Source organism: Rhinolophus ferrumequinum, chromosome 27 (genome assembly GCF_004115265.2).
Source record: "Rhinolophus ferrumequinum isolate MPI-CBG mRhiFer1 chromosome 27, mRhiFer1_v1.p, whole genome shotgun sequence".
Taxonomy (NCBI): Eukaryota; Metazoa; Chordata; class Mammalia; order Chiroptera; family Rhinolophidae; genus Rhinolophus; species Rhinolophus ferrumequinum.
In genome coordinates, this window is record NC_046310.1 from 3,164,005 (window position 1) to 3,186,967 (window position 22,963).

Sequence of the window (22,963 nt, forward strand, 5' to 3'; positions counted from 1 at the left end):
TGTTATGCAATACTCTGCATGCATTTAAAGTGTGTAATTGGATCAGTTATGACATATGTATACACTAGTGAAACAACTACAATCAAAATAATGAACACAAGTTTTCTTGTGCCCTTTTTGAACCTGTCATATTGAAGGACAGTAACTTATCAACGTTAGGAGTCTGTTAAGTCCTCAGACCAGCATTATTAGCATCACCTTTGCATTAAGAAATGCGAAATCTTAGGCACTGGCTCCAAAAGTTGTCCTTGTGGATTTTTCTTTTTGTCTGGCGTCCTACCAGCGATGTACTTGTACGTATATTTTCCCACGTTGTCGGTGTACAACAGGAGGTTAAAGAATAATTTTAGGGGCAACTGCGGTAGCCGTTAAAATCAGAAAAATAATAAAACGTCAACATCGGTTCTTTGGACGCAAGGCTGTGTTTGGGGACCGGCTTCGTCTGTGGCTGCGTGGTTGGTTACCTCTTAAAACATCCGTGAGGATGAAATCAGTCTGTGCTCTTGCGCCTCTGCCCATTTCTACTCAATTCCCCAACCGTCCCCCGTCTTTCACTCCCCAGCAAGGCTTCCAGCAAGGTTTGGACGGCTTCAATCACAGCAGGCCACCAAACCACCGCGAAAACCCGGAGTAACACAGTTGGAGCGATGTAATCAGGGTCCCCAGGGGGCCAGGAGGGCCTACGGAGCATGCGCACAGAGGGGCGCGCGCACATGCGCAGTGGCCGGCGCAGGGCCGCGCGCCGGGCTCCGGGGCGGCTGGGCGGCGGCGCGCGCCGTTGACGTGTTCGGTGGCTGCGGCGGCGCGGCGCTGGGAGGAGACCGCGCGGAGGGAGGGGGGCTGAACCCGGAAGTGGGTCGGCGCTGGAGCGAGCGCGCCGGGAGCGGAGCTCAGGCCGGGAGCCAGCGGGGGAGCCCTGCGTCCCCGGTAATGGATCTGCGGGGCGTCTGTCCGGGGGACCGTGGGGTGGGAAGGGGAGCGGGTTGGCCGCGGGCGAGCGCCGTGTCCGCCCGGGCTGGGCCTGCGGAGGCGCTCGTGCTTGCTGCGGTGTCCCTCGGGTCGACCCCACGCCTCCTGCCCTGCGCCCCTGCCGGCGCCGTCTCCCGCGGGTGGCGTTGGCCGACGGACGCTCCCTGTCCCTGAAGAGGTGTGCCCGGCCCGCCCCGGGAAGCACGTTCTTGGAGAGACTTGGATTTGGCGGCCGCCAAGGCCTTATTGTCACCCACCGAGCGAGCGTCCCTAACCCGCGAAGGTAGCCCGCCTCCGCCGGTACCCTCAGTGCCCCGGGAGGCAGCCCTCCCGCTCCCGCGCTCCGTGTCCGCACCCTGTTCGCGCGTCGGGCCTGCAAGGTGTGCTCTGGCTTTCTTTCCAACGGTCCTTTTGTTGGGTGTCCTTTGGAGCCCGGCCCTCCTTGTTCTCCGCCCGGAAACCTTAGCCACGAATGCGTGGAAGCTGTGACTTGATCATCCTTTAGTTACGGTGTAGGAAGGGGTGGTTGACAAATGCCCTGAATGCTGTCGGCTTGCTTTGGCGTGGAGTTATTTTACGTGGTTCTTACTGTTTTGCAGGCGATGAAACCCTCGGGCACGCCCCTCCAGAAGCTGTTCCCCAAGACAATCTAGTTGTTTTCCTTTCTACACCCCGTAAGATACTTATGAAGTTTCTTGTTCTGAAATTGTCGCACTGCAATGAAGAAAAGGAGAAAGGTGACTTCACATCCTGACGAGAAGATCCATCTGGGCTATCATAAAGAGGCTTCGGAAGGCCATGTCGCAGTGGAGTGTGAGCCAGTAACCTGTACCCACTCGGCAGAAAGACCGCCCCATGAAGCTCTCCACTGTTACCAGGAACTTCCTCCCTCTCCAGATCAGAGAAAACTCCTGAGTTCTTTGCAGTATAATAAGAATTTGCTCAAGTATTTAAATGATGACAGGCAGAAGCAACCATCTTTCTGTGACTTACTTATCATAGTCGAAGGGAAAGAATTTAGCGCACATAAAGTCGTCGTTGCTGTTGGCAGTAGTTATTTTCATGCGTGTTTGAGCAAAAATCCAAGCACTGATGTGGTCACCCTGGATCACGTCCCACACTCAGTTTTTCAGCATTTGCTTGAATTTCTGTACACATCAGAATTTTTTGTGTACAAGTACGAAATACCTCTGGTTTTAGAGGCTGCAAAATTTCTGGACATTATAGATGCAGTGAAGCTGCTCAATAATGAAAGTGTTGCCACTTTTCAGGCTGAGCTAACTGAAAAGTCATCACCAGAAGAAACACTAAGTGAGTTAACTGGAAGACTGTCAAATAATCATCAGTGTAAATTCTGTAGTAGACATTTTTGTTATAAAAAGTCTTTAGAGAACCATTTGGCTAAAACCCATAGGTCCCTATTATTGGGGAAAAAACATGGGTTAAAAATGTTGGAGAGAAGTCTTTCCACAAGAAGATCCAAAAGGAATCGTAAGTGCCCCGTTAAGTTTGATGACACCAGTGATGATGAACAGGAAAGTGGTGATGGGTCGGACAATTTGAATCAGGAAAATTTCGATAAGGAAAAGCCCGACAGAAATGATTCTGAGGATCCGGGGAGTGAATACAACGCTGAGGAAGATGAACTAGAGGAGGAAATGTCCGATGAATACTCCGACATTGAAGAACAAAGTGAACCAGAGCAGCGGGACGTGGAAGAGGAGCCTGAGGCTGGTGATTCCGTAGGAAATATTCACGCGGGGCTAGCACCCGTGGTCATTCAGAACAGTAACAAAAAAATATTGCAGTGTCCTAAGTGTGATAAAACATTTGACCGAATAGGTAAGAAAAGCAAGCTTGATTTCTGTCTCTAATAACTTTACTTTTCAGGGATATATAAAGCAAAACTTGGGAAGTAAAATTTAAAAAATATTCAGTTAGGGTGGATATGTGATTTTCGATACATATTTTATCCCGTTAGTTTAAATTTATTGTGATTCAGGAATTAAGTATTTAAATTATCTTTTCTCTTTCTCATGTCCCAGCAGTAGGTGATGGATAATTAGTTCATGCATTTGGTATGAAAAACTCCAGAGTGTTATTAATTATGAATGTAGAGCTTTGATTTATATGCTATTTTAATATCACAGTTAAGTGCTATTTTGGGGTCATTGTAGAAAATTGAATTATCTTGTATTAGATTTAATTTAATAATTTGTATACTACTTCCCCCTGAGCATGGTAACATGTGAGTTAGAAAGAATCTTTTTTCCAGTATTTAGTACTGTTACGAATTGGGATGTTTCAGATTAAACTAATGCACAGTTGAGAATAAAACTGTAACTTAATTTTGTAGGTAGAGACTTCTGAAAGTGTCCTAATTAGTAGTATTCTTTGGTTATTATGATAATGAATAAGTCAACTTTCCCTTTATTAGAAATGTATGTCTAGGAAATGTGGTCTGTCATCTTAAGTTAAAAATATGCAGTGAATATTTAATTTCAAGAGATCTAATATTTGCTAGTAAAATAATTTTTGGAGGTCTTGTGAACTTTTCTAATGTGACCTTTCAAATTGCAACAATTAAACTATTTCCATACAAATCAAAGTTATGAAATTGTGAAATATATTCTACCACATATAAAGGAGCATGTAAGTGCAATTAGACCTTGTAAAATTACTAATTCAGTTTAACATATCCCCATGTGTCTTGCAGCGTTAAGTTAGGTATGTCAGTCTAGGTAGAAATCGGTTTTATAAGGTATTGGTAATCATTTGCTCTCAAAATGTGCAATGATGTACATGATGGCATACCAGTGGTAACCTCTTTTTGCTGTTTTTACGCCTCTGAATATTTCTCACTCCGAATCAGAATACTTTGACAATCCAATGAAATAATTCACTACTACTATTTGTACTGCGAGGCTGTGTGCAGACATGAATAATACAGCTTTTCTTGAGTAACTCAGTCAGTCGGAAGAGCACATGAATACCAGTAAATTTGTTAAACTCAGGCTGGATAAATGCTCTTGTAGAACCATAAACAAGTATGATGAGGGGTGAAGGGACAGCATTTTGGATTGAGAAACCCGAGAGCATTCCATCTTTCCAGTACGTTCTGCTGAGACATTGTGTTCTTAGCACATGCTTTCTGTTTTCTTCCTTAATTTGACCTCATTTCGTTTGAGATGAGTGAGCAACGGGTCAGTTCACATATGGCATCGGAGGCCCAGCACATAGATCTCAAACTGTGCTATTGAACACTAGGCCAGTGGGATGCTTTCTGAGAGGGGTTCTGTGTTCAAGTCAGATTGGGAAAACCGTACACTGTAATTCACAGTGTGTATTCACGCTGTCAAATGCTGTAGGAAAGAAACCTGTTCATTCTGCTTGACCTGGCATTTCCTCAGATCATTCTGATGATCTGAGGAACAGGACATTTTGGGGGTACTTCTTTTAATATCCCTAGAAATTCAACTTCTTTGCACATAATTTGGGAAAATACTGCTCAAGATGAAGATCCTGATATACTGAGGAGTGTGTTTGGCAGCTTTTCGAACCAAGAGCAGCCCAGCTAATTGTGGGAATAAGAGATCACATTGTAGGCTTGTTTGCAGCCTACCTTCCTGAGCCTTTCTGACTGTTTTAAGCTATACCCCTTTTATTCACCTCCCTCTTGCTTAGCCTCATTGGGGCTGCTTGCTCTAACCTAGTACCTAGAGAGATTGTCATTGAGGTTCTAGCCTTCTATTAAAAAAAACAGGAGCTCTGGGCCTGTCAGATTGCTTGCGCTCTGAATCCAGATCTTGGGCAAGTTACTTAGTTTGTAGTTTATTTCCTCGTAGGTATAGTGGGGTGATGCTCATATGATGCTGATAGTATGTTCGCCTGGGCGTTATTATGAGGATTGAATAGTCCTTGTAAATCACTTAAAATGTGTGAAATTTACAAGGTGTGCAAGGCATGCTAGCTGGTCTTATTACTTATTAATCTGGTATAGCTGGGTGGCTCTGATATGCCAGATACTGCTAAACAAATATGAAATGACATATTCTCTGTCTTCAAGAATCTTTGAATTTAATGACTACGTATAAAAACACAATTACATTGCAATAAAGATATCAGTGTAAGTATAGAGGACTGACGGAATCAGGAAACACTTCACAGAGCAGGTTGTATTTGAACTGAGACCTAAAGATTAGGGAGGGAGGAATTTATGAGGCAGGACAACCAACGTGTGCAGACATCCAGGTGTACATTGTGTTCTGGAAATTGCTAAGCGGTGGGCATGGAGGGATAATGAAAACGACAGGCGATGAGGATGGCAAGTAAACAGAGGTGAATTCTGAATGGTTTTTATGCTAAACCGAAGAGTTTAGACTTTATCCAGTAAGTACACACACACACACACACACACACAAACATTTCAAGGGCCGTTTTCCATCAATCCTCATATCACTCACATGCCTTTCTTAAGGCTTAAAAATGTCCACCTAGATTTGTGCTTCTTTATCTCATTAGATTGTGAGCCTGAAGGTTTTGTATCTTACTTTTGGTTAGTATCCTTTGTGATACCCCAGCGCATGCCAAATATTAAGGTTTTGGTAAGCTCCTTTTTAATTGAACTAGGCTGAAAGTTTGGTGTCTGACTTGCCTTTGGACTTGTGAGAAGCCAGTTGGGCTTCCTTACAAGTGTCTAACTTGGCTGTCTGGGAGTGGGTTTAAGAGAGAGAATGATGAGCTCTGAGGAGCCTGTTCTGGAGTCGGGGCTGCTGGAACCATGAGCTCCACTGTGTGTAGTCACTGATTTGGTTCCATTACTGTGGCTCTTCTAGCCTTTCTGATCTATTTAATAGTGGCTTGCAGTGAGACTCCTGATCCAGTTGTATTTTTCTCTTGGCCACCAGCTGTCCTCCGCGCAGCCTATTCTCATGCAAATAAGAGTCCTTTGACCTTCTCCCCCTTGTACCAAAAACCTAGTGGGTGAGAGGTGAAAATAGGAAAATAGAAGATGACAGATGGGGTGAGAGAGAAAATTTGGATAATTTATTTTTGTATTGTTCCTACTGGGAACTAAAATATTTCCTTGGATTAAATGTATAAGTCCTCCAAGGGATAGAAAGTGTTTTATTGCTTTGTAAAAAAAATGGGACTCATTAGAGCATCCTGACAGAGATTCCATTTGGTTCTCAAGGGAGGAGAGTTGTAGCAGTGGCACAATTCTCTACTTGCAGGTTAAATGTTTTAGTTAAGTACACTTTAGGGATTGCCGCATGAAGAAATTCAAGGTATGATTGAAGATTTAGCAATACCAGGTATACAATGAGCTAATTAGGTGATGTTTCTCTTTATAAAAACTGTACACAAGATCTGATGATGATAATTTTGCATGACCGATATGGGGGAATAATAAATTCTGAAGCACAAGGTCAAGTTTTTCACATGAAAATATCTTTAGTTTGTGTCTCTTGATCTGCGGCACAATTCATACTGGGATTCAGTTCAGAAAAATGCTGTGGATGTCCTTGCTGACCATTCTGTGTTTTCTGTTGGTGACTAGGAATGTTTGGGCACAGTTTAGTAGGCTGTGAAGGAATACTGTTTTTTTGATTGAAACTTGGCAAGTTTGTAGTGAATATTTTGATTTATGCATTTTTATAAAATTGCTCCCACCCCATAAAAAAAGGAAAAACAGATGTAGATGTTGACCGTTACGCTGAGGGGTCCCCCTGACCCCCTCCACACACAAACCTACCAATTGATTAAAAGATGGGAATTCTTTGGAGATTAAAATTTTTTTTCCCACTAGCCTCCCCCAAGATTTATCTCATCCTTTTACGTCCAGCATTTCCTCAGAAGCTGTGTGTCTTCTGTTCAGAAATTCAAATCCATGGAGGTACCAGGCCCTACTATGCCTTTGTATATAAAATTTGAATTAATAGCCTAACAAAAAAGTTTTTCTCTTTTAGAGATTCTTAATGTGTTAAGAATTTATATATTTTCAAATTTATGTATTTTAATTGGACTTTGCTGATTTTTTTTTAAATTTTTGTTATTTCGATTTAAATTTCCAAACTTTCTATTTCATTTTTCTTGGTTAAATCTTGTGAAGTCTACTGGTCTGTGGGAAAATGGGAGTTTAATAGTCAAAAGTGGTTTTGATTTTTAATTAAACTGCCATATTGATGGTTTTTAACATTCCATTACATGTAACAACATTTATTTGCAAGCAAGAAAGAACTTCTTGAGTTTAAACAAAGGGAAAATGCTACTAATTGTTAATTTAATATCTTTTCAGCAAAGTCACTTCATAGAAAATAAAAGATTTGGTGAAAAATTTAAACTTCATAAGATTTTTATTAAGTTGCTGTTCTGTTCACTTGGACATAAAAATCAGGAGATTTAGGCACAAGGGGGTTGATAAGTTAGCTTTTAGTCTTGAGAGTCTGTTAAACATGTACAGTCAATCCCCAGTTAAGAATGAGCCTGTTCCAAAAATCACTTATAAGTTAGTCATTTAACATCAGACTGTTTACTTTTGACTTGTTTACATTTTTACCACAAGTGTGTATTATACAATATACATAGTTACAAATACATGCTCATACATAAATTGAAGCAACAATTGTATGAAACTAGTGTGAATGCGCTCTTGATATTTTCTACGCAATTCTATCCCCCCCACACCACCCCAATACTAGTTACAACCCAAGAAATTGATTCTGTGAGCACCAATGACCTTTAGTTTGTAGAACACTGATTTAAACCATGATGTAACTTAACTCTTATTTTATAAAACCTACCTGTTATTTGTGATGTCTGAAAATTCATTTCAGATTTCACCTTGGGACACGCAAGGGCACTGTTCCCCCAATAAAGTCCCAGATGAGATGTCGTCCCTTGAACACAGTCGGGGGAGTGGTGACCCAGGTTTTTGAGGAAAGATGTATTTGGAGCAGTGAACTCAAAGCAATAAGTCTTTGAGGTTTATCAAAGTTATAAACTTAGGTAAACTTTTTTTCTCGGTGTGGGTGTGTATATTAAATAGGTTGTTAGTCATGAGATTTTATTCCACTGTCAAATTTCAGTCACTGCATGGCAAATGTACTGAATATGATTTTAATTTCTCTCCTTTTATAGGGAAATATGAGAGCCACACACGTGTTCACACAGGTGAGAAGCCCTTTGAGTGTGATATTTGTCACCAGCGCTATTCGACAAAGTCTAACCTAACTGTTCACAGAAAGAAGCACAGTAATGAAACAGAATTTCATAAGAAGGAGCACAAGTGCCCTTATTGTAATAAACTTCATGCAAGCAAGAAGACTTTAGCCAAGCATGTAAAGAGGCAAGTATTATCTTGCTTCCGTAACGTCCTTTATTGTGCTTTCGAATTTAAATATGTAGTAAGCTGAAAACACACATGGAGTGCTGGCCTCCAATGCTCTCACTGCCTAACATTTTGCAGACTATCAATTTATTAAGAGCAGCAAATGTTAGTTTGATCACACGTTTTATTAATGCTGTTGAAGTAAAGTTTTTTTGGTGTAGAAACAAGACTCTTAGTCTATACTACAGAAATTCAAGATATAGCATTTGGTTAGCCTATTTTTTTGTCGTGGGTTTCGGCAAGTATGTTTTCAAAAACTACGGTTTTAGAATACTAGGAAACGTATTCCTCATGCTGAACTTCATCTTTAGTTGATGAAATAAAAATGTTTGAGTGAAAGAAGATTCAATACAGTTTGCATATTTAACTCAAGATACTAAGTTTACTAAAATCTGGACTGAAAAAAAAAAAAATCAAGTCAATTACCTTGAAGAGTATCTGTGAATAGCTAGGTCCCTGAATGTATTCAAAACATGTTTAGACTTTTCTTTGACTATTTCTGCATAAATTTTGGCATACACACTCATTTATTAAAATGATGTCACTATATGTATTCTTAAAGTACTCACATGTGTCTGTCTCTGTAAGAAAGGAATTAGTGCCTGGCTCTTGTAATCACTGTCAGCAGATTATATGGGTTATTAACTAAAATAATTTCCTAATCATTCTTTTTTTTTCTCTTATAGATTTCATCCTGAAAATGCACAAGAATTTATTTCCATTAAGAAGACGAAGAGTGAAAGTTGGAAATGTGATGTAAGAGCTTTTAATTTGTAGTAGAAAACCAAACTAAATGTAATGGTACTTTTTGAGAAAGTAATTAGATTTTAAAGTAGTATAAACTTAGCTCACTTTTAGACCTTTCTTTTATACAATGATATCCTAATATTTTTGTAAGTGGCTGGTATGGGTTAGTTTTTAGATGATGAGAAATAGAAATCCTTGTTTTTAATTTTATTGTAATCACTATGCCATGTATGAGGTGTGATCAAACAATACGGTGAATGTTTAAATAAACAAAAATTTATTACAGTAAGACACATCGCTATTAATCCCCTTCAAAATACTTCTCCTTCACTTCGAACACACTTACCTATCGTTCTGGCCACTTTCTGAAACAGTTCTAGAAGTCCTCTTTCGTGAATGTCTTTAATTGCGCTGTCGTGGCTGCCTCAATGTCCTGAATCATTTTGACTATGGGGAAGAGCCATATGTCACACAGAACCCGATCCGGTCAATATGGCGGATGAGGACACACCGTAATGTTTTTATTTGACAGAAATTGCCGTATACCAGAAGCAATGTGTGATGCGAGCGTTGTTATGATGGAGGATGATTTACGGCACACTTTAAAACACCTGTCAACCGTAGCTCACACCCGACTGACTGCACCAAACAAGATGAAACTTGTCACACACTGTTACTAAGATTGGACGTGCCGCTTCCCATATTGAAGATCCCTGCCTTTCCATTGGATGGCACTTGGCAGCAGCATTCACCGTATTTTTTAATCACACCTTGTAGTTGTGTATGTAAACTGTGACATTACTATTGCACAGAGTATAAAATATTATCATTTCCCCTCTATTTCTGGTTATCTGTTGCTCCATAACAAACCACCTCAAAACTTAGCGGCCTTACACATCATTTTATTGTATCTCACCACTTTATGGGTGAGTAATCTGAATTTGAGGCAGGGCTTTGCTGGGTGATTCTTCTGTTTCACATAGTTTCAATTGAAGTCAGTTGTTTTCAGCCGATGGATTGTCTGGTCTGGTCTGGTTTGGGGACACTTCCAAAGTGGCTTGGTCACACAACTGGTGACTTGGGGTTGGCTAACATCTGGGAGCTTAGCAAGGACGGTTGGCTGGGTCTTGAGTTTCCTCCACTGTGGTCACTTCATGCGGCTACTTGACCTTCCTTCTAGCATGGCAGCTGGGCTTCAGGAAGCCCAAGGGAAACGTATGGGGCTTCTGAAGCCCCAGAGCAGCACACCCTACACATTCTTTCTGACCACTTGAATTTATGGGTTTATTTCTCAACATGAGCTTTGCATTTTAATTTTTCGTTCAGGTTCCCTTTTATGTGCGTTTTCTTTTAGATTTGCAAGAAGTCTTTTACTCGCAGACCACACTTGGAGGAACATATGATTCTACATTCTCAAGATAAACCCTTTAAGTGTACCTACTGTGAGGAGCACTTCAAGTCACGGTTTGCACGGTTGAAGCATCAAGAAAAGTTCCATCTGGGTGAGCAGATGCCCTTTTCTGAAAGCGGTCATAACAGTGGTTGATCAGCCCCATTGTGCTGTCAAAGCATTAGAAGCAGGTCATGCAAACCGGGCCGAGTACCGGATTTGCCCCAGGTCCTGGAGGTGATAAACATGTCTGTCTATTTACTTGTCATTTTTTGGTGGTAGACGTGTCATGGTCATAAATTGCATTTATTTACAGTTGATGGTTGGATAGGTTGGTGAGTGCTTGGGATATGGCATTTTTGTTTTGGAAAAAACTTAAATTTTCAAGGAATGCAATAAATCTATGTTTGTTTGGAATTCAATATTGTATTTGATGAATTCTCTCCCTAATGTTTATGGCCCAGGTGGAGATTTGTGGTCTCGATGGTAGTGCAGTTAGATACATTTATGACAGTTACATATAAATGTAAAAAACAAAAACAACCCCAAAACTCTGTGCTGTCCACAGGTTAAAACCAATTAAGTTTAATTAAGAATAAATATAGAGTCGTAAACATGGGGATGATTTGACTTTCAGTCACTGGGGACCTGAAAAATGGCACAAAATCCAAACTCCTCATTTCATAGGTGGGCTCAGTAGCAGAGGCTTTTAGGCTTTTTTAAGGCAATATCTGAACCAATGATGTCATAGAACTGACAAAAACCAATGCAGTTTTGAGCTGTATTCATAAAAATGTATTGTTCAAAATTAGGAAGTAATCCTCTCACTGATTTTAAGTTGATGTGGGATATCGCATTCATTTCTGGATACCACATTCGAGGTGGATATTAACAAATATATATTCTAGAGGTCGGTAATTATAGTGGCATAGCGTCTTAAAATCATTTCATGGAAAAAACTTTTGAAGGACCTTGAAATATTTTGTGTGGGAAATAGGGAGATGTTTTGTCTGGGAAGTGACAGACTAGTTAAGTGAGACAGAACAGCTGTCTTCAAATACTTTCCAGGCTTTACTGTGTAATAAGGAATCCTTAATCTTTGTGATTCTAGTATATAAAACTCGTGTACGCTAGAAGATTATTTTTCTTTTTTGCTTATCTCTGAATTTAGTAAGTTCTATCATGGTATTTCATCTGAGCATTTCTAAGAAGCCAGCATATGGAAACAGGTTTTATAATTACTGTTATTTATATATGTATTTAATATACACGATTAATATAATATTAATATATAATATATAATATCTATTCTATTGTATTAAATATATATTTATTATATGTTATTGCATATGTCCTAATATAAGAACTATAGTTGGAGACTTGTGCACGATTGCATTTTGCATGTGAGAAATGTCTTTAGACAGTAGTTCCAGAAAAAACAGTTTCTATTGGGGAATTTGTGGGCTTCATCCATTTTGAAATGAAAACCATAGGTTATCTGTCCCACTTTGTAGAAACAACATAGCAAAATACAATAATTTTTATGATTAACATACTTGTTTCCACTTCGTTTTGTCTTCCTAATTTTCTCTTTCAACTGTTATTTAATACATCATTTAGTAAATAAATAGACATCTGAAGAACATTGAATGGAAATTCTAAGGTATAGGCTTAGTTTCAATTTAGAAATTTTTTTGAGTATCGGAACTTACAAATTGGAGTAACTTGTGTGGCACAATAGTTACTTTCTTGTCAATGAAAGCAGATAAGCAGATGCTGAGCCAATCAGCGATTAGAGTTGTTGAGGAGGGCGTTCCTGAAAAGGTGGTTGAACTAGTTTTTTATAAAATGTTGTTAAAAGGTTATTTTTCTATCAGTGCTCCAGGGTATCAGTAAGGGGAGGTGTTCAAGAAATGCTAGGCAGCCAGGTTTAGCCAACCTGCTAACTAATGTCCTGAGGAAACTCTATGCTCAGCATCCCCAGTAGTAATTATTCCTTGAACAACTGGAACAACCGAAACCATACGTCTGCTCTGTTAGGATCTGTGCACACTGTTCCTGCCAAATTAAATTACAGTCCATGGGCAATCAGACCAGTAAATAAACCATTCCATTATAATGTTAGGCCCACACAACTATTTTATAAACGATTAGTTAATTTGTATAATATTGAATACAAGTTGACATGTACTAGAAGAAAAGTTGAACAGGTGTGGCATGATGTACAGGTAGGTGGGAGTTAGGGGGCCTTCTGTCCAGGCTGGATTTCCAGGCCTGACTCGGCCCCTGACTGTAAGCTGGGACAGCTGCATGGAGCTCTGGCTTTCGCGTGTGGGAAACAGGTTGATTGCAGCCTCTGCGGTGCTGTGGGATTATATGAAGTCACACTTCTCAAGGGCCAGATGCAGGGCCAGGCCTGGCTTGCTTTGCTTTCTCTCTCTCTGGATACGTTACATTTCTAGTGTTATAATTGTTAAGGTTCTCCAACCTTCCAGAAGTGTGGTTTGTGAAATAATACAGTAGCTTTGCATTTTTGGCCATTATGAGAAAAATATACCAAGTAGAATTCTGCTTTATTTTTATATGCTTATGTATTGTGTGTGTGCATTATATATAATCATGTATGTATTCAGTTTCCTTTGTACTCATCTCTGTACATCTGGTCCGTTGAATCACCATATACTTTAGACGACTGATCAGGTCTGGGCCGGGGCCCAAGAACGTGCATTTCTAATGTTTCCCAGGAGATGCTGGTGCTGCTGGTCCAGGTACCACATACATGAGAGTTGCTGCCTTCAGTTGTCCAACAGCACCCATATATACCACATTAGGATTATACTGAACATCTGGGAGAGATACCTAAGAAATACAACAGGAACCTTTGGGGGAGAAGAACTTGTAACATATCTCTATTTGTAAGTGTGAAAGTTACAGTTTGGCTTTAAAAAGTCAAATCTTCTAATTCCATCCTATCTAGAGAGTGGACATGAAAATCTCCTTTAGTTTAAGTTCCCAGTGTAGCTTCATAAATGAAAGTTCAAAGAGGTTTAGCTGCAAAACTGGATGTCTGCCATAGAAGAAAAGCATAGCTGGTATTTTCTTTGAAGAGCCCTGATAGGTCACTGGCCACCCATGGGAGAGATGCCTCTTTTCTCCTTCAGCGGGTGAGACCTTCACGGGTACGTATAGTTATTATCACTTAACTCAGAGTTTTACTGGTACACATGACTCTCTTCGCCCGACGCACACTTCCTATAACCTGCTCGCCTTGGACCTATCTTTGCCTCATCTAGTCATTTTCAACTATGCAAAATGCTGACTCCCTTTCTCAACTTTTTTTTGGGGTCGGGAGTGGAAGAGGGATTTTTCATAGTACTTTATTTAACAATGCTAGAAATGAGTTAAGAATCAACAAATACTTGTTGAATGAGTTCATGAATGAATAAAAGACTCAGATCGCATGGAAGATGAAATATTAAAGATTGTAAATGAGAATATGTTAAAGATACTTGATACAATATACATTTTGAGGTCATCTCTCATTTCTAGTGTGCAGAGACATGCTGAAGCCCCATCCAGAACAAATGGTTGCCTTAGATATGTTTCTGAATTCCAGATGTGTCTGTATGCCATTTTCTTCACTCCATTGTGCTATTATAATTAATTCTTCATTAAGAATTCCTTTTTTGGTTTATTTTTCCAAGTTCTGAGACATCTTCTTCCAAATATACAGCTTCCTTGAATAATATATTTCCAAACCATGAACTCTCTAAGTCCTCTGTTTATTCTTCCCAAGTTTCTCGTTATTTCCTTGTCCCAAAAATTCAGCGTGTAACATTTTTCACTTTGTTCTGATTTCAAACTGGGAATTGACCGTTTCAGTTTATTTACTCAATTGTTTATCAGCATTTATTATATTAGATGTCAGGCCCTATATCAGCTCTAGGGCTATAGAAATGATTGTAAATCTGCCTTCTAGGAAGAAACGATCTAGAAGGGAAGAGGAAACAAATAAATAATTGCATTGTGTTATTATATGTGCACTAATAAAAGTAGGCATACATTTATAACATACTGTAAAGGAGAAAGCCAGTTCAGTCTCCTGTGTAGGGAAAAATCAGTTCTTTCTACTATGTCTTTCTTCCCTGGGAGTTTCCTTTCTACTCACACAAAACACTTCCCTTCTGACACTTCTGGTCACCAGATGTGTGTGTGTGTTTCCCTCAACAACGAGTAGGTCTCTGACACTGGTTGGGTGGCCTACAATTTAACTCAGTTCTAATGCTCTCTGCCTGGGAACAGTGTCAGATCCCACAGATTCAGGGCTCCATCCCACAGGACTGCCCCCCAAACCTCAGATGTCAGGCTCAAGAGGTCGGTCCCCAGGCCACCCACCACTTTGTTACCTTGCACATACATGTTAAGTGTAACTTAATATGTACTCCTTAAACTTCACGCGCACCATTCTTTTCCTTTTTAGGTCCTTTTCCATGTGATATTTGTGGTCGCCAGTTTAACGACACTGGGAATTTGAAACGCCATATAGAATGTACCCATGGTGGAAAGAGAAAATGGACTTGCTTTATCTGTGGAAAATCAGTACGAGAGAGGTGAGGAATTATCCACACACCCAGGAAAATCCTGCTCTTGTTGTGTAGGAATAATTAATGTGTAGTTTATAAGGATTACAGCAACACAAGATACAAGATACTTGAGTTATGCTTTAATTTGAAATTTAAAGGTAGAAGAAATGATATAATAAAATCTTATGGAAGATGGATTCGGGATTTGCATCTTAGGTGGTGAATGTAACATAGATACCATTTTTCTCTTTCTGAAACCCCACTAAAAATACAGGAAAGGTTATGCATCTATGTATTTATTTCCAATATAGTAAGTTACAAAGACAGGGAAAATAGAAAAGTGACAAGAGCCACACAGGTTCGGCAGATCGGCAGCCGATGGATCAGTGATAACTGACTGACTTAGCAGATCTGAGAAAGACAAACCCCACAGTGCCAGTGGAGAAATCCAGAACCCAGCGCGCATCGCAGAATCCACAGACAGTGCAGGAGCTGGCAGCACTGGAACCTCTGGAAGCAGGTGAAGGAGATGGAACAAGGGCTCTAGAGTAGAAGCATCTTGAGAAGTTCGTCACTGAATTCTCTTCCACCCGCACAGGCCGTGACTGCTGGGCACCTCCCCTCTCCCATTTTGGCAGAATCTGAGCAGGAGTGAGCCTTGTTGCAGGACTGGATGCGTTCTGAGTGCTGAAAGCAGTGAGCCCTTGTCCCCCGCTGACACCTTGACTTTTAGAGTTTATCCTCTAGGTAGCAGTTTAGAAATCAGTTGTGGAAAATCTGAGCAACCACAGGGCAGATAGTCCCCCCAGATCACCTATAGTGACTCACAGTCATCGGAGCCCACCTGTGCTCTTGACCTTCCCGTCCAGACTTTTGTCTATCACAGATAATCGTGAGCAGATAAAGACACAGAAGGAAATCCTGTAACATGGAAGACAGATTCCAACACAAACAGAAAAAACAAGCAAAACTTGAAGGGAACAGGTTATGCAAGAAAAATTGAATTTGCCAAAAAGAAGGAGTAAACAGTTATTAATATCCCCAGTTAAAGATCTAGAATCCATTAAACAAGAACAGGATGTTATAGTATGAAAGAGTCACTGACATAATAAATCAGACACCAGAAATTCAAGGCATGAGAGATGAAGGAAAAGCCTCAAAGAAGGACTGAAGGACAAAGTTGAGGGTATCTCTCAAAAATTAGACCAAAAAGATGCAGAAATGTAAAATAAAGATTAGAACATTAGAGGACCAGGTAAGAGGTCGAGAAAGAAAGAACAGAGAAAATGGGGGGAAAATCACTGAAATAAAAGATGATTTCCCAGACTGGAAGGACGTGAGCTGATGAGCTGCCAGACAGCAGTGATCCATCACGTGGTTAGGACCTCAGGAGAAAATAAACCTACTCCGAGGTGCATCAGTGTGGTACTTCAGGACACTGGGGGGCAAATGAAGCTTCCGTATGCTTCTGTTTTTTCTGGGGAAAAAGCCACATACACTGAATCAAGAATTAGAATTGGATCTCTGCAAACAGCAGCACCAGAAGTAAGGTGATGCAGTTGGACCTTCAAAATTCTGAAAGAAAATGATTTCCAACGTAGAGTTCTGTTCCTGATCAAACTGACAGTGAAGTCCGAGGATGATAAAGACATTTTTCCTGATGTCCGAAAATGAGCCTTTAAGGTACTTCTCCTGAAGCAACTAAAGGGCGTGCTTCACCAGAACGAGAAATGAAACTGTTCCAGAGGAAGACAGAGGCTGCGGGAAATAGGAATTCTGACATGGGAAGGGGCAAAGGGAGTTCACGGCAGGACGGGCACCCCAAGGTGTCAGGTGTGCTGGGTGTCAGCCCACAGCAGCAGTGGTAGTGAGTGTGACATGTCGAGGCTTGTGTTGTTAGGGTAGTTGTGCTTCCTGCTCCGCTTTTCAGAAACATGCGCTGTATTGTTTCGTGACATACACGACACAGGATGCAGAACAACAAAGAAAGGGAATGCATGACATAGGTGGTTATTTCTGAGAGAGGGGCATTGGGAGGGTGAGATCGGGGAGCCTGCGGAGGCCGGTTTGGTGGAGGGAGTTCCGTCTCTTGCCCTGCGTGTAAGTGTTTAATGCTATTCAGTGAACAGTATGCGTAGATTTTATACTCTTCACTGGATTCAAATTTCCTAATTAAAGAAAATTAGAAATGCCACTTTCTACCAGGTGGATATGGTGGCAGAACAGGAAAATCAGTGCCCTATATTCATCTGAAAATTTGTATTTACAGATTGATAACGGTTATCTTACGCATCATGAACTCTTTTTTCCCCTTAAAGGTCTTTCAGTAAAAACAAAAAGCAAACAAACCAAAACCATAACAACCTTTCCATCTTTTAACTTTTAATTACTTAATAGGTTGGGGTCTAGGAATCGTTTTCCGGCTGTTTTCCACAAAGCCGGGTGTACCTGCAGCCTCCCCCGTGACGCGCTGGGGGCCTTGTAGAAGAGCGCCACCTACTGGCAGAGAACTACCTTTACTTCAGAATCAGCCTTGATGCTCGCTAGATAATGGGACTGAAGTAACTGCCAAGTGGGAGTGACGGTCAGAAGCTCGCCAACGTCAGACACATGCCTTTTACTTTCTTTCCCCCAGATAACTTTGTCAGCCCTTTGAAACCCTCTGAATGGTAGAACTACTGCACATGCTGGTGATGTATTTGAACCAGCAGTGGTTAGTTACATCCAGGGTCACAGGGCTGGAGGGGCATTAACCGTATCCTTGATACGGTTTCCCTTTTCCACATTGGCATATAGAAGTTCCAGCTACCTGTAGTTCTCTTTGCCTTGAAACATTCTTGTTAACAAGTATTGAGCACATACTTGAAAAAATTAGTATTGATCCCCTGGATTCCTCATTTATTATTGTGCTCTCGCCATCAAAATTTGCATCAGTTTTACCTAATTCAGTAGTGACAATTGCGTATTTTTTATTTGTGTTTCTTGAAAGTTTGCTTAAATCTGAGCAAACCAATGGCAAAGGAGGCCAACGTTAAATTTTTTTGTTTTAAAGGGGAGACAAAACAAGCATGTTTGTGTGCAGGCGAAACTGATCTAGGAGAATTGCCACAGGGTGTGTTAGCTTGAACATCTTTAGGGTGGGCTTTTGGGAAATCTGTGTTTAATGTATTCATTGGCATTAAAAAAATCTTTAGTTTAAATGTGTTTTTTTTGTTTTGTTTTGTTTTTTAAACACAGAACTACTTTGAAAGAGCATTTGAGAATCCACAGTGGAGAAAAGCCACATCTCTGTAGTATTTGTGGGCAGAGTTTCCGTCATGGGAGCTCATACAGGTGAGTCAAGCCGTGTTTTCCTTATATTCAGATAAAATTCCATCTCCACTTTAATTCTGCCTTATCAGTGCTCTAGTTTGTTGAATTAAAACATTTCTTAGCACTTATAACTGGCAAAGTTGTGCAAACATTTATAGATTCCCCTCTACATTACAACTTTTCATATTTTAGCCTTCATTCTGTGGTTATTTTGTGAAATGTTTTTAAACATTTCCTCAGCACCAAGTCTGAATGCTGACTCTCTGAATTGTCATCCTTTAAAGATCTATTTCATTACTTCTCTTTGAACCAAAATTCATTGCAAGTCCGGGGTTCTAAACTTAGTGTGTTTCTTAACTCTTGATGATCAAAGAATACTATGCTATAAAAATATGGCAAAATTGAAAACTCCGGGATCCTCAGTTTTAGAAAGTCTTCTATTCACTATTTGAAACTTATGTAATTAGTTTATAACTGAATCCCTGACCACATTTGCAGCTTCTGAAATATTATTGTTTTCTGAATGAGTAATAGGAGACTACCTACTGTGACATATGTGTACAATTTTACTTTTTATTAATGCTCTTAAGAATTTTAATCTTAAGGCCTTCCTATTTACCTTTCCATTTATTATTACCTTTTTTTTTAAGTTTAAAGAGAATGTTTCCCCTTTACATGTCCATTCAGTTTCTGGTTTTAGTTGTGGTAGAAACAGTGCCTGTTTGGGCAACTTGAATGGGAAAACTAGTCATTTCCCTAGGATAGATAGATATACATTTCTCTCTCTCTCTCTCTCTCTCTCTCTCTCTCTCTATATATATATATATATATATATATATATACATACATATGTATACATACATATATGTACATATATGTATGTATACACACACACACACACACACATACAGATGAAGGATTGTGGGATAACAATAATTCAAGTGAGATTAGTCTTAATAATTTAAACCTTGTATAATCCGTCCTCGGGTAGCTATAAAATGAGCCATATTTTGTTTGGTTAGTGGGAGGACAAGTAGTAAAATGTAATTGTCAGGAAGTTGACTGCTTACAAATTTACTAAATGCTAATAAACTATCAGTCTATAAGTAGTATCAGTTATCCAGAAGGATTAATTCAGTGGCTGAATCAGTTGCCATCCTTGTATGATTGTCATTTGTGCACTTGTCCCATTTGTCTGATTCTCACTCTTTCCGGATTCACTCCTACCTTCGCTGACTCTGAGGCTTGAGCGGTCGGATAGGACTTGAGACATTTGGCAGGTTCAGAGAAGTGGGCTTAAGATCTGAGAAGTCAGGAAGGAGTTTGATTCAGAGGTGGTGATCCTGCGCAGATGCTGACGTGCTCTTTTGAATGTAGGAATCCTAGAGTAAGGCAGTGAGCGTGGGAAGGACTCGGAAAGCCATAGAAATGGCACCCGCAATGCATGAGGCTGGTTGAGTAGCCAGCCGTTTTCATTGTTTAGAGTTAACCGGGACTTTTCCTTCTGTCTCACCATGTTCAGTGACCTTCAATTGTTTTCCTTTATAGACTTCACCTACGAGTACATCATGATGACAAAAGATACGAATGTGATGAATGTGGGAAAACCTTTATTCGTCATGACCACCTCACAAAGCACAAAAAAATACATTCAGGTAGGGTGTATTTTGTAAGTATGTTCCCAAAATCCTCTAAAAAAGCACCTGAAAAGGTGCTGCATCATGTTTAGGTCGGCTGTAATTTTAACAGTTTGGTGTATGTTGCTCACCCCTTTGTAATACTGGTTCTAAAAATGTTTTTTAAAAAGCTGTCTGAAAGGGACATAATTTTATGACATGTTTTTGTTCACTGTAATTTTAATCATTTGGTTGCTCTTTATGACTACAAAGTATATTTTTAAATTGTTTTAACAAATTTTCAAATTTTGCATTTTGCATATTATTGCAGATACATGCAATAATTTTTGTTGACACCTCCCTAAAGGGAGAAGCCAAGATAATTTCGTTTTGATTGGATTTGGAAGAAGTTCGAAAACCTTTGATGTGAAGAAAACTGATTGTAATTGGGTGTTAAGGTTTATGTAATAGTGAAGTTTTGAAACCCTGTCCTTGGAAAAGAGTGCCTTAGTAATCCTGATCAATTTCAGATCTTTATAATTTTCATATTCTGGGGATTTCTTTCATATTTTCCTCTCAGATTGATGTTCAGGAAGTGCTAAGAGAGCCAGCTATGTGAGCACAATAATGGGAAAGAACCAGCTCTGAGCACAGTAGAACAGGTGATTATTATTATTCCTATCGACGTAATTAAAGTGTAAAGTATGCAACAGGTAGTAGTGATTTCCTGAAAGGACCCCATGGCAGCTTGAGTTTCTGTTACCATTTGTAAGAGATGTTAAAGGTCTTATGACTTTTTCACTGGAACTTACACATTTTCATTTTTAGGTGGAGAATTCTAAATTCCTAATTCTAGAGGCTGCACCCTGGTGTTATGTCAAAAAAGTGATTTTTAGAGACCAGACCCTTGTAATTGGATATAAGAATAGAGATGAGAAAGTGGACTCATCTAAAATTTTCCTTTATAGTTGTATTTTGGCTCATTACAAAAGTAAGAAATCTCCACAGATGAAAAATCTTTTAAAAGTAAAGTACAAAGATCTGAAAGTGTTCGGGTCCTTCTTATAATCAGTACGACAGCCACCTGCTGATTCAGTGTATGTTCATTTGAAGTGTTTGCTATCCAGACTCATACGTTCCCCAAACAGTCCTGAGTTTCAAAGTGATTTCACTTATCTTGCTCTCTTAGTTGAAAGGTAAGATCTGGAGTCTACAGCAAAAGTCTCCTGAGATGGGAAAGAGAATTCAGTCGTGAAAATAAGCATAGATTGACTGAAGAAAGATATTTGAGGAAGGAATATAAAGCAAATAGCCCAGAATAAAGGGTGGCTTTACTTTCCTGGTATATTTCTCATGTTATCTTCCTGTTTGATAATTTTTTCTGGGGGGAAAAAACTGAAATGCATATTATAATCAAAATGTTTGGGTCTTTAAGGTGAGAAGGCTCATCAGTGTGAAGAATGCGGAAAATGTTTTGGTCGTAGGGACCATCTCACTGTCCATTACAAAAGTGTGCACCTTGGAGAGAAAGTGTGGCAAAAGTAAGTGAAAGAGCCAAGCTCCTCATCGTTCCTGCACAGGATAAGCCTCCGTTGGAGGAAAGTTACAGCGTGGCTCATACCTCGTTTCCTTTAGTTGGGGTAGGTTAGTCAGCTCTCTTGCTCCAGCTTCTCTGCAGACCTGAAGGAATTGAGCAAAGCAGATTATTGTCCTTGTTTTCAATTGCTTCAAAGGCAAGGAGGTTGTAGACCTTGAAGTTCATGGCTATTATAAAAATCTTGGCATTCTTTGGTGAATTCATTTATGTTTGGTCGCTGTGGCTTTTTGAGTATATAAATATACTGCCTAGGTATTACATTTAATAAGACAGCAATTATTGGGAAATGTTTGTAGTCTCAGAGTTTAAATCTCTTTCTAACCACACTGAGCATTTAAAATGGTATTTTACTTGAAGGAAGCATGCATTGTTCTGAACATCAGCTTTGTAATACACTTTAGATATCCAAGTTTAACTGAGGTTAGTTGTTGAGTGTAAAATATTCAAAGAAGTCATGCTCTGGGACTAGGTACTGGGAGTAAGTGCCACATAATAGATATGGTCTGAGGTACCAAGAAACCAAGTTTAATCGCACCGAGCATGATCAACAAAATACACAGTGTATGTAAGTGCAGGAACTGGTAGACTGATTTGAAGACCAGTAGCAAGTGTTGATTCGTAGTTTATATTGCCATGTATTGGTTTAGTGCTTCTTCCATTGATTTTGTTCAGTGACGCGCTCATTGAATCAGGGTCTTCATTGTAGTCACTGAACTTGTGTGTTCATTAGATACTAGGGACGCTGCTAAGTGCTGGGTTGCAGAAATACATACACAGGATGCTGTCCAGGAGAGGAAATAGGACCTCACTGTGCCATAGGAATGGGTGGAAAACGGAATTGCACACTCCCTTGCTCCGGAGACTAGAACATTTTTTTTCTCAACCCCCTTATACCATTAAAAATTATTCAGTACCTCAGGAGCTTTTGTTTATATCAATTGTAATACAATATAAAAAGTATAGTATTGTTTAAATAAATTATATAAATTATCAGAAATTGAAATGAGAAAAAATGTAAGTACAATTCATTAAAAATAATAATATACCTATCACATTCTAACATGAATAGCCATTTTATGAAAAATACCTATTTTACAAAACAAAAAAAAAATTGAGTGTTTTACCATTTTGTAAATCTCTTTAATGGTTTAATAGCTGGATTGTCATATCTGCTGTCATATGTTATTTTGGTTGCAGTAAATGAAGAAAACCTAGCCTCACTTAGATACATAGTTGGTAAAAGAAGTAGTATTATAATTGCTTTCTTAGATAATTGTGGATGTTATCCTTTGCTACTACATTAAAACTAAACAAGTGTAGTTTCTTAAGGATGGTTCAAGGTGGAATCTGAAACAAGTT

The 22,963-nt window shown here is 39.6% G+C and overlaps 1 protein-coding gene across 1 annotated transcript in view; it reads left to right on the forward strand.

Moving 5' to 3' along the window:
• Window positions 1-786: 786 nt before the first annotated feature.
• The window catches only part of ZBTB41 (zinc finger and BTB domain containing 41), a 30,401-nt gene continuing 8,224 nt past the window's right edge, over window positions 787-22,963 (forward strand). Inside the window, exons 1-9 of the mRNA XM_033099714.1 lie at window positions 787-927; window positions 1,569-2,811; window positions 8,110-8,317; window positions 9,046-9,115; window positions 10,461-10,608; window positions 14,977-15,106; window positions 18,317-18,412; window positions 19,940-20,046; window positions 21,443-21,548. Of these exons, the coding sequence (XP_032955605.1) occupies window positions 1,689-2,811; window positions 8,110-8,317; window positions 9,046-9,115; window positions 10,461-10,608; window positions 14,977-15,106; window positions 18,317-18,412; window positions 19,940-20,046; window positions 21,443-21,548 (1,988 nt within the window). The 5' untranslated portion in view covers window positions 787-927; window positions 1,569-1,688. The remainder of the gene's footprint in view (window positions 928-1,568; window positions 2,812-8,109; window positions 8,318-9,045; window positions 9,116-10,460; window positions 10,609-14,976; window positions 15,107-18,316; window positions 18,413-19,939; window positions 20,047-21,442; window positions 21,549-22,963) is intronic.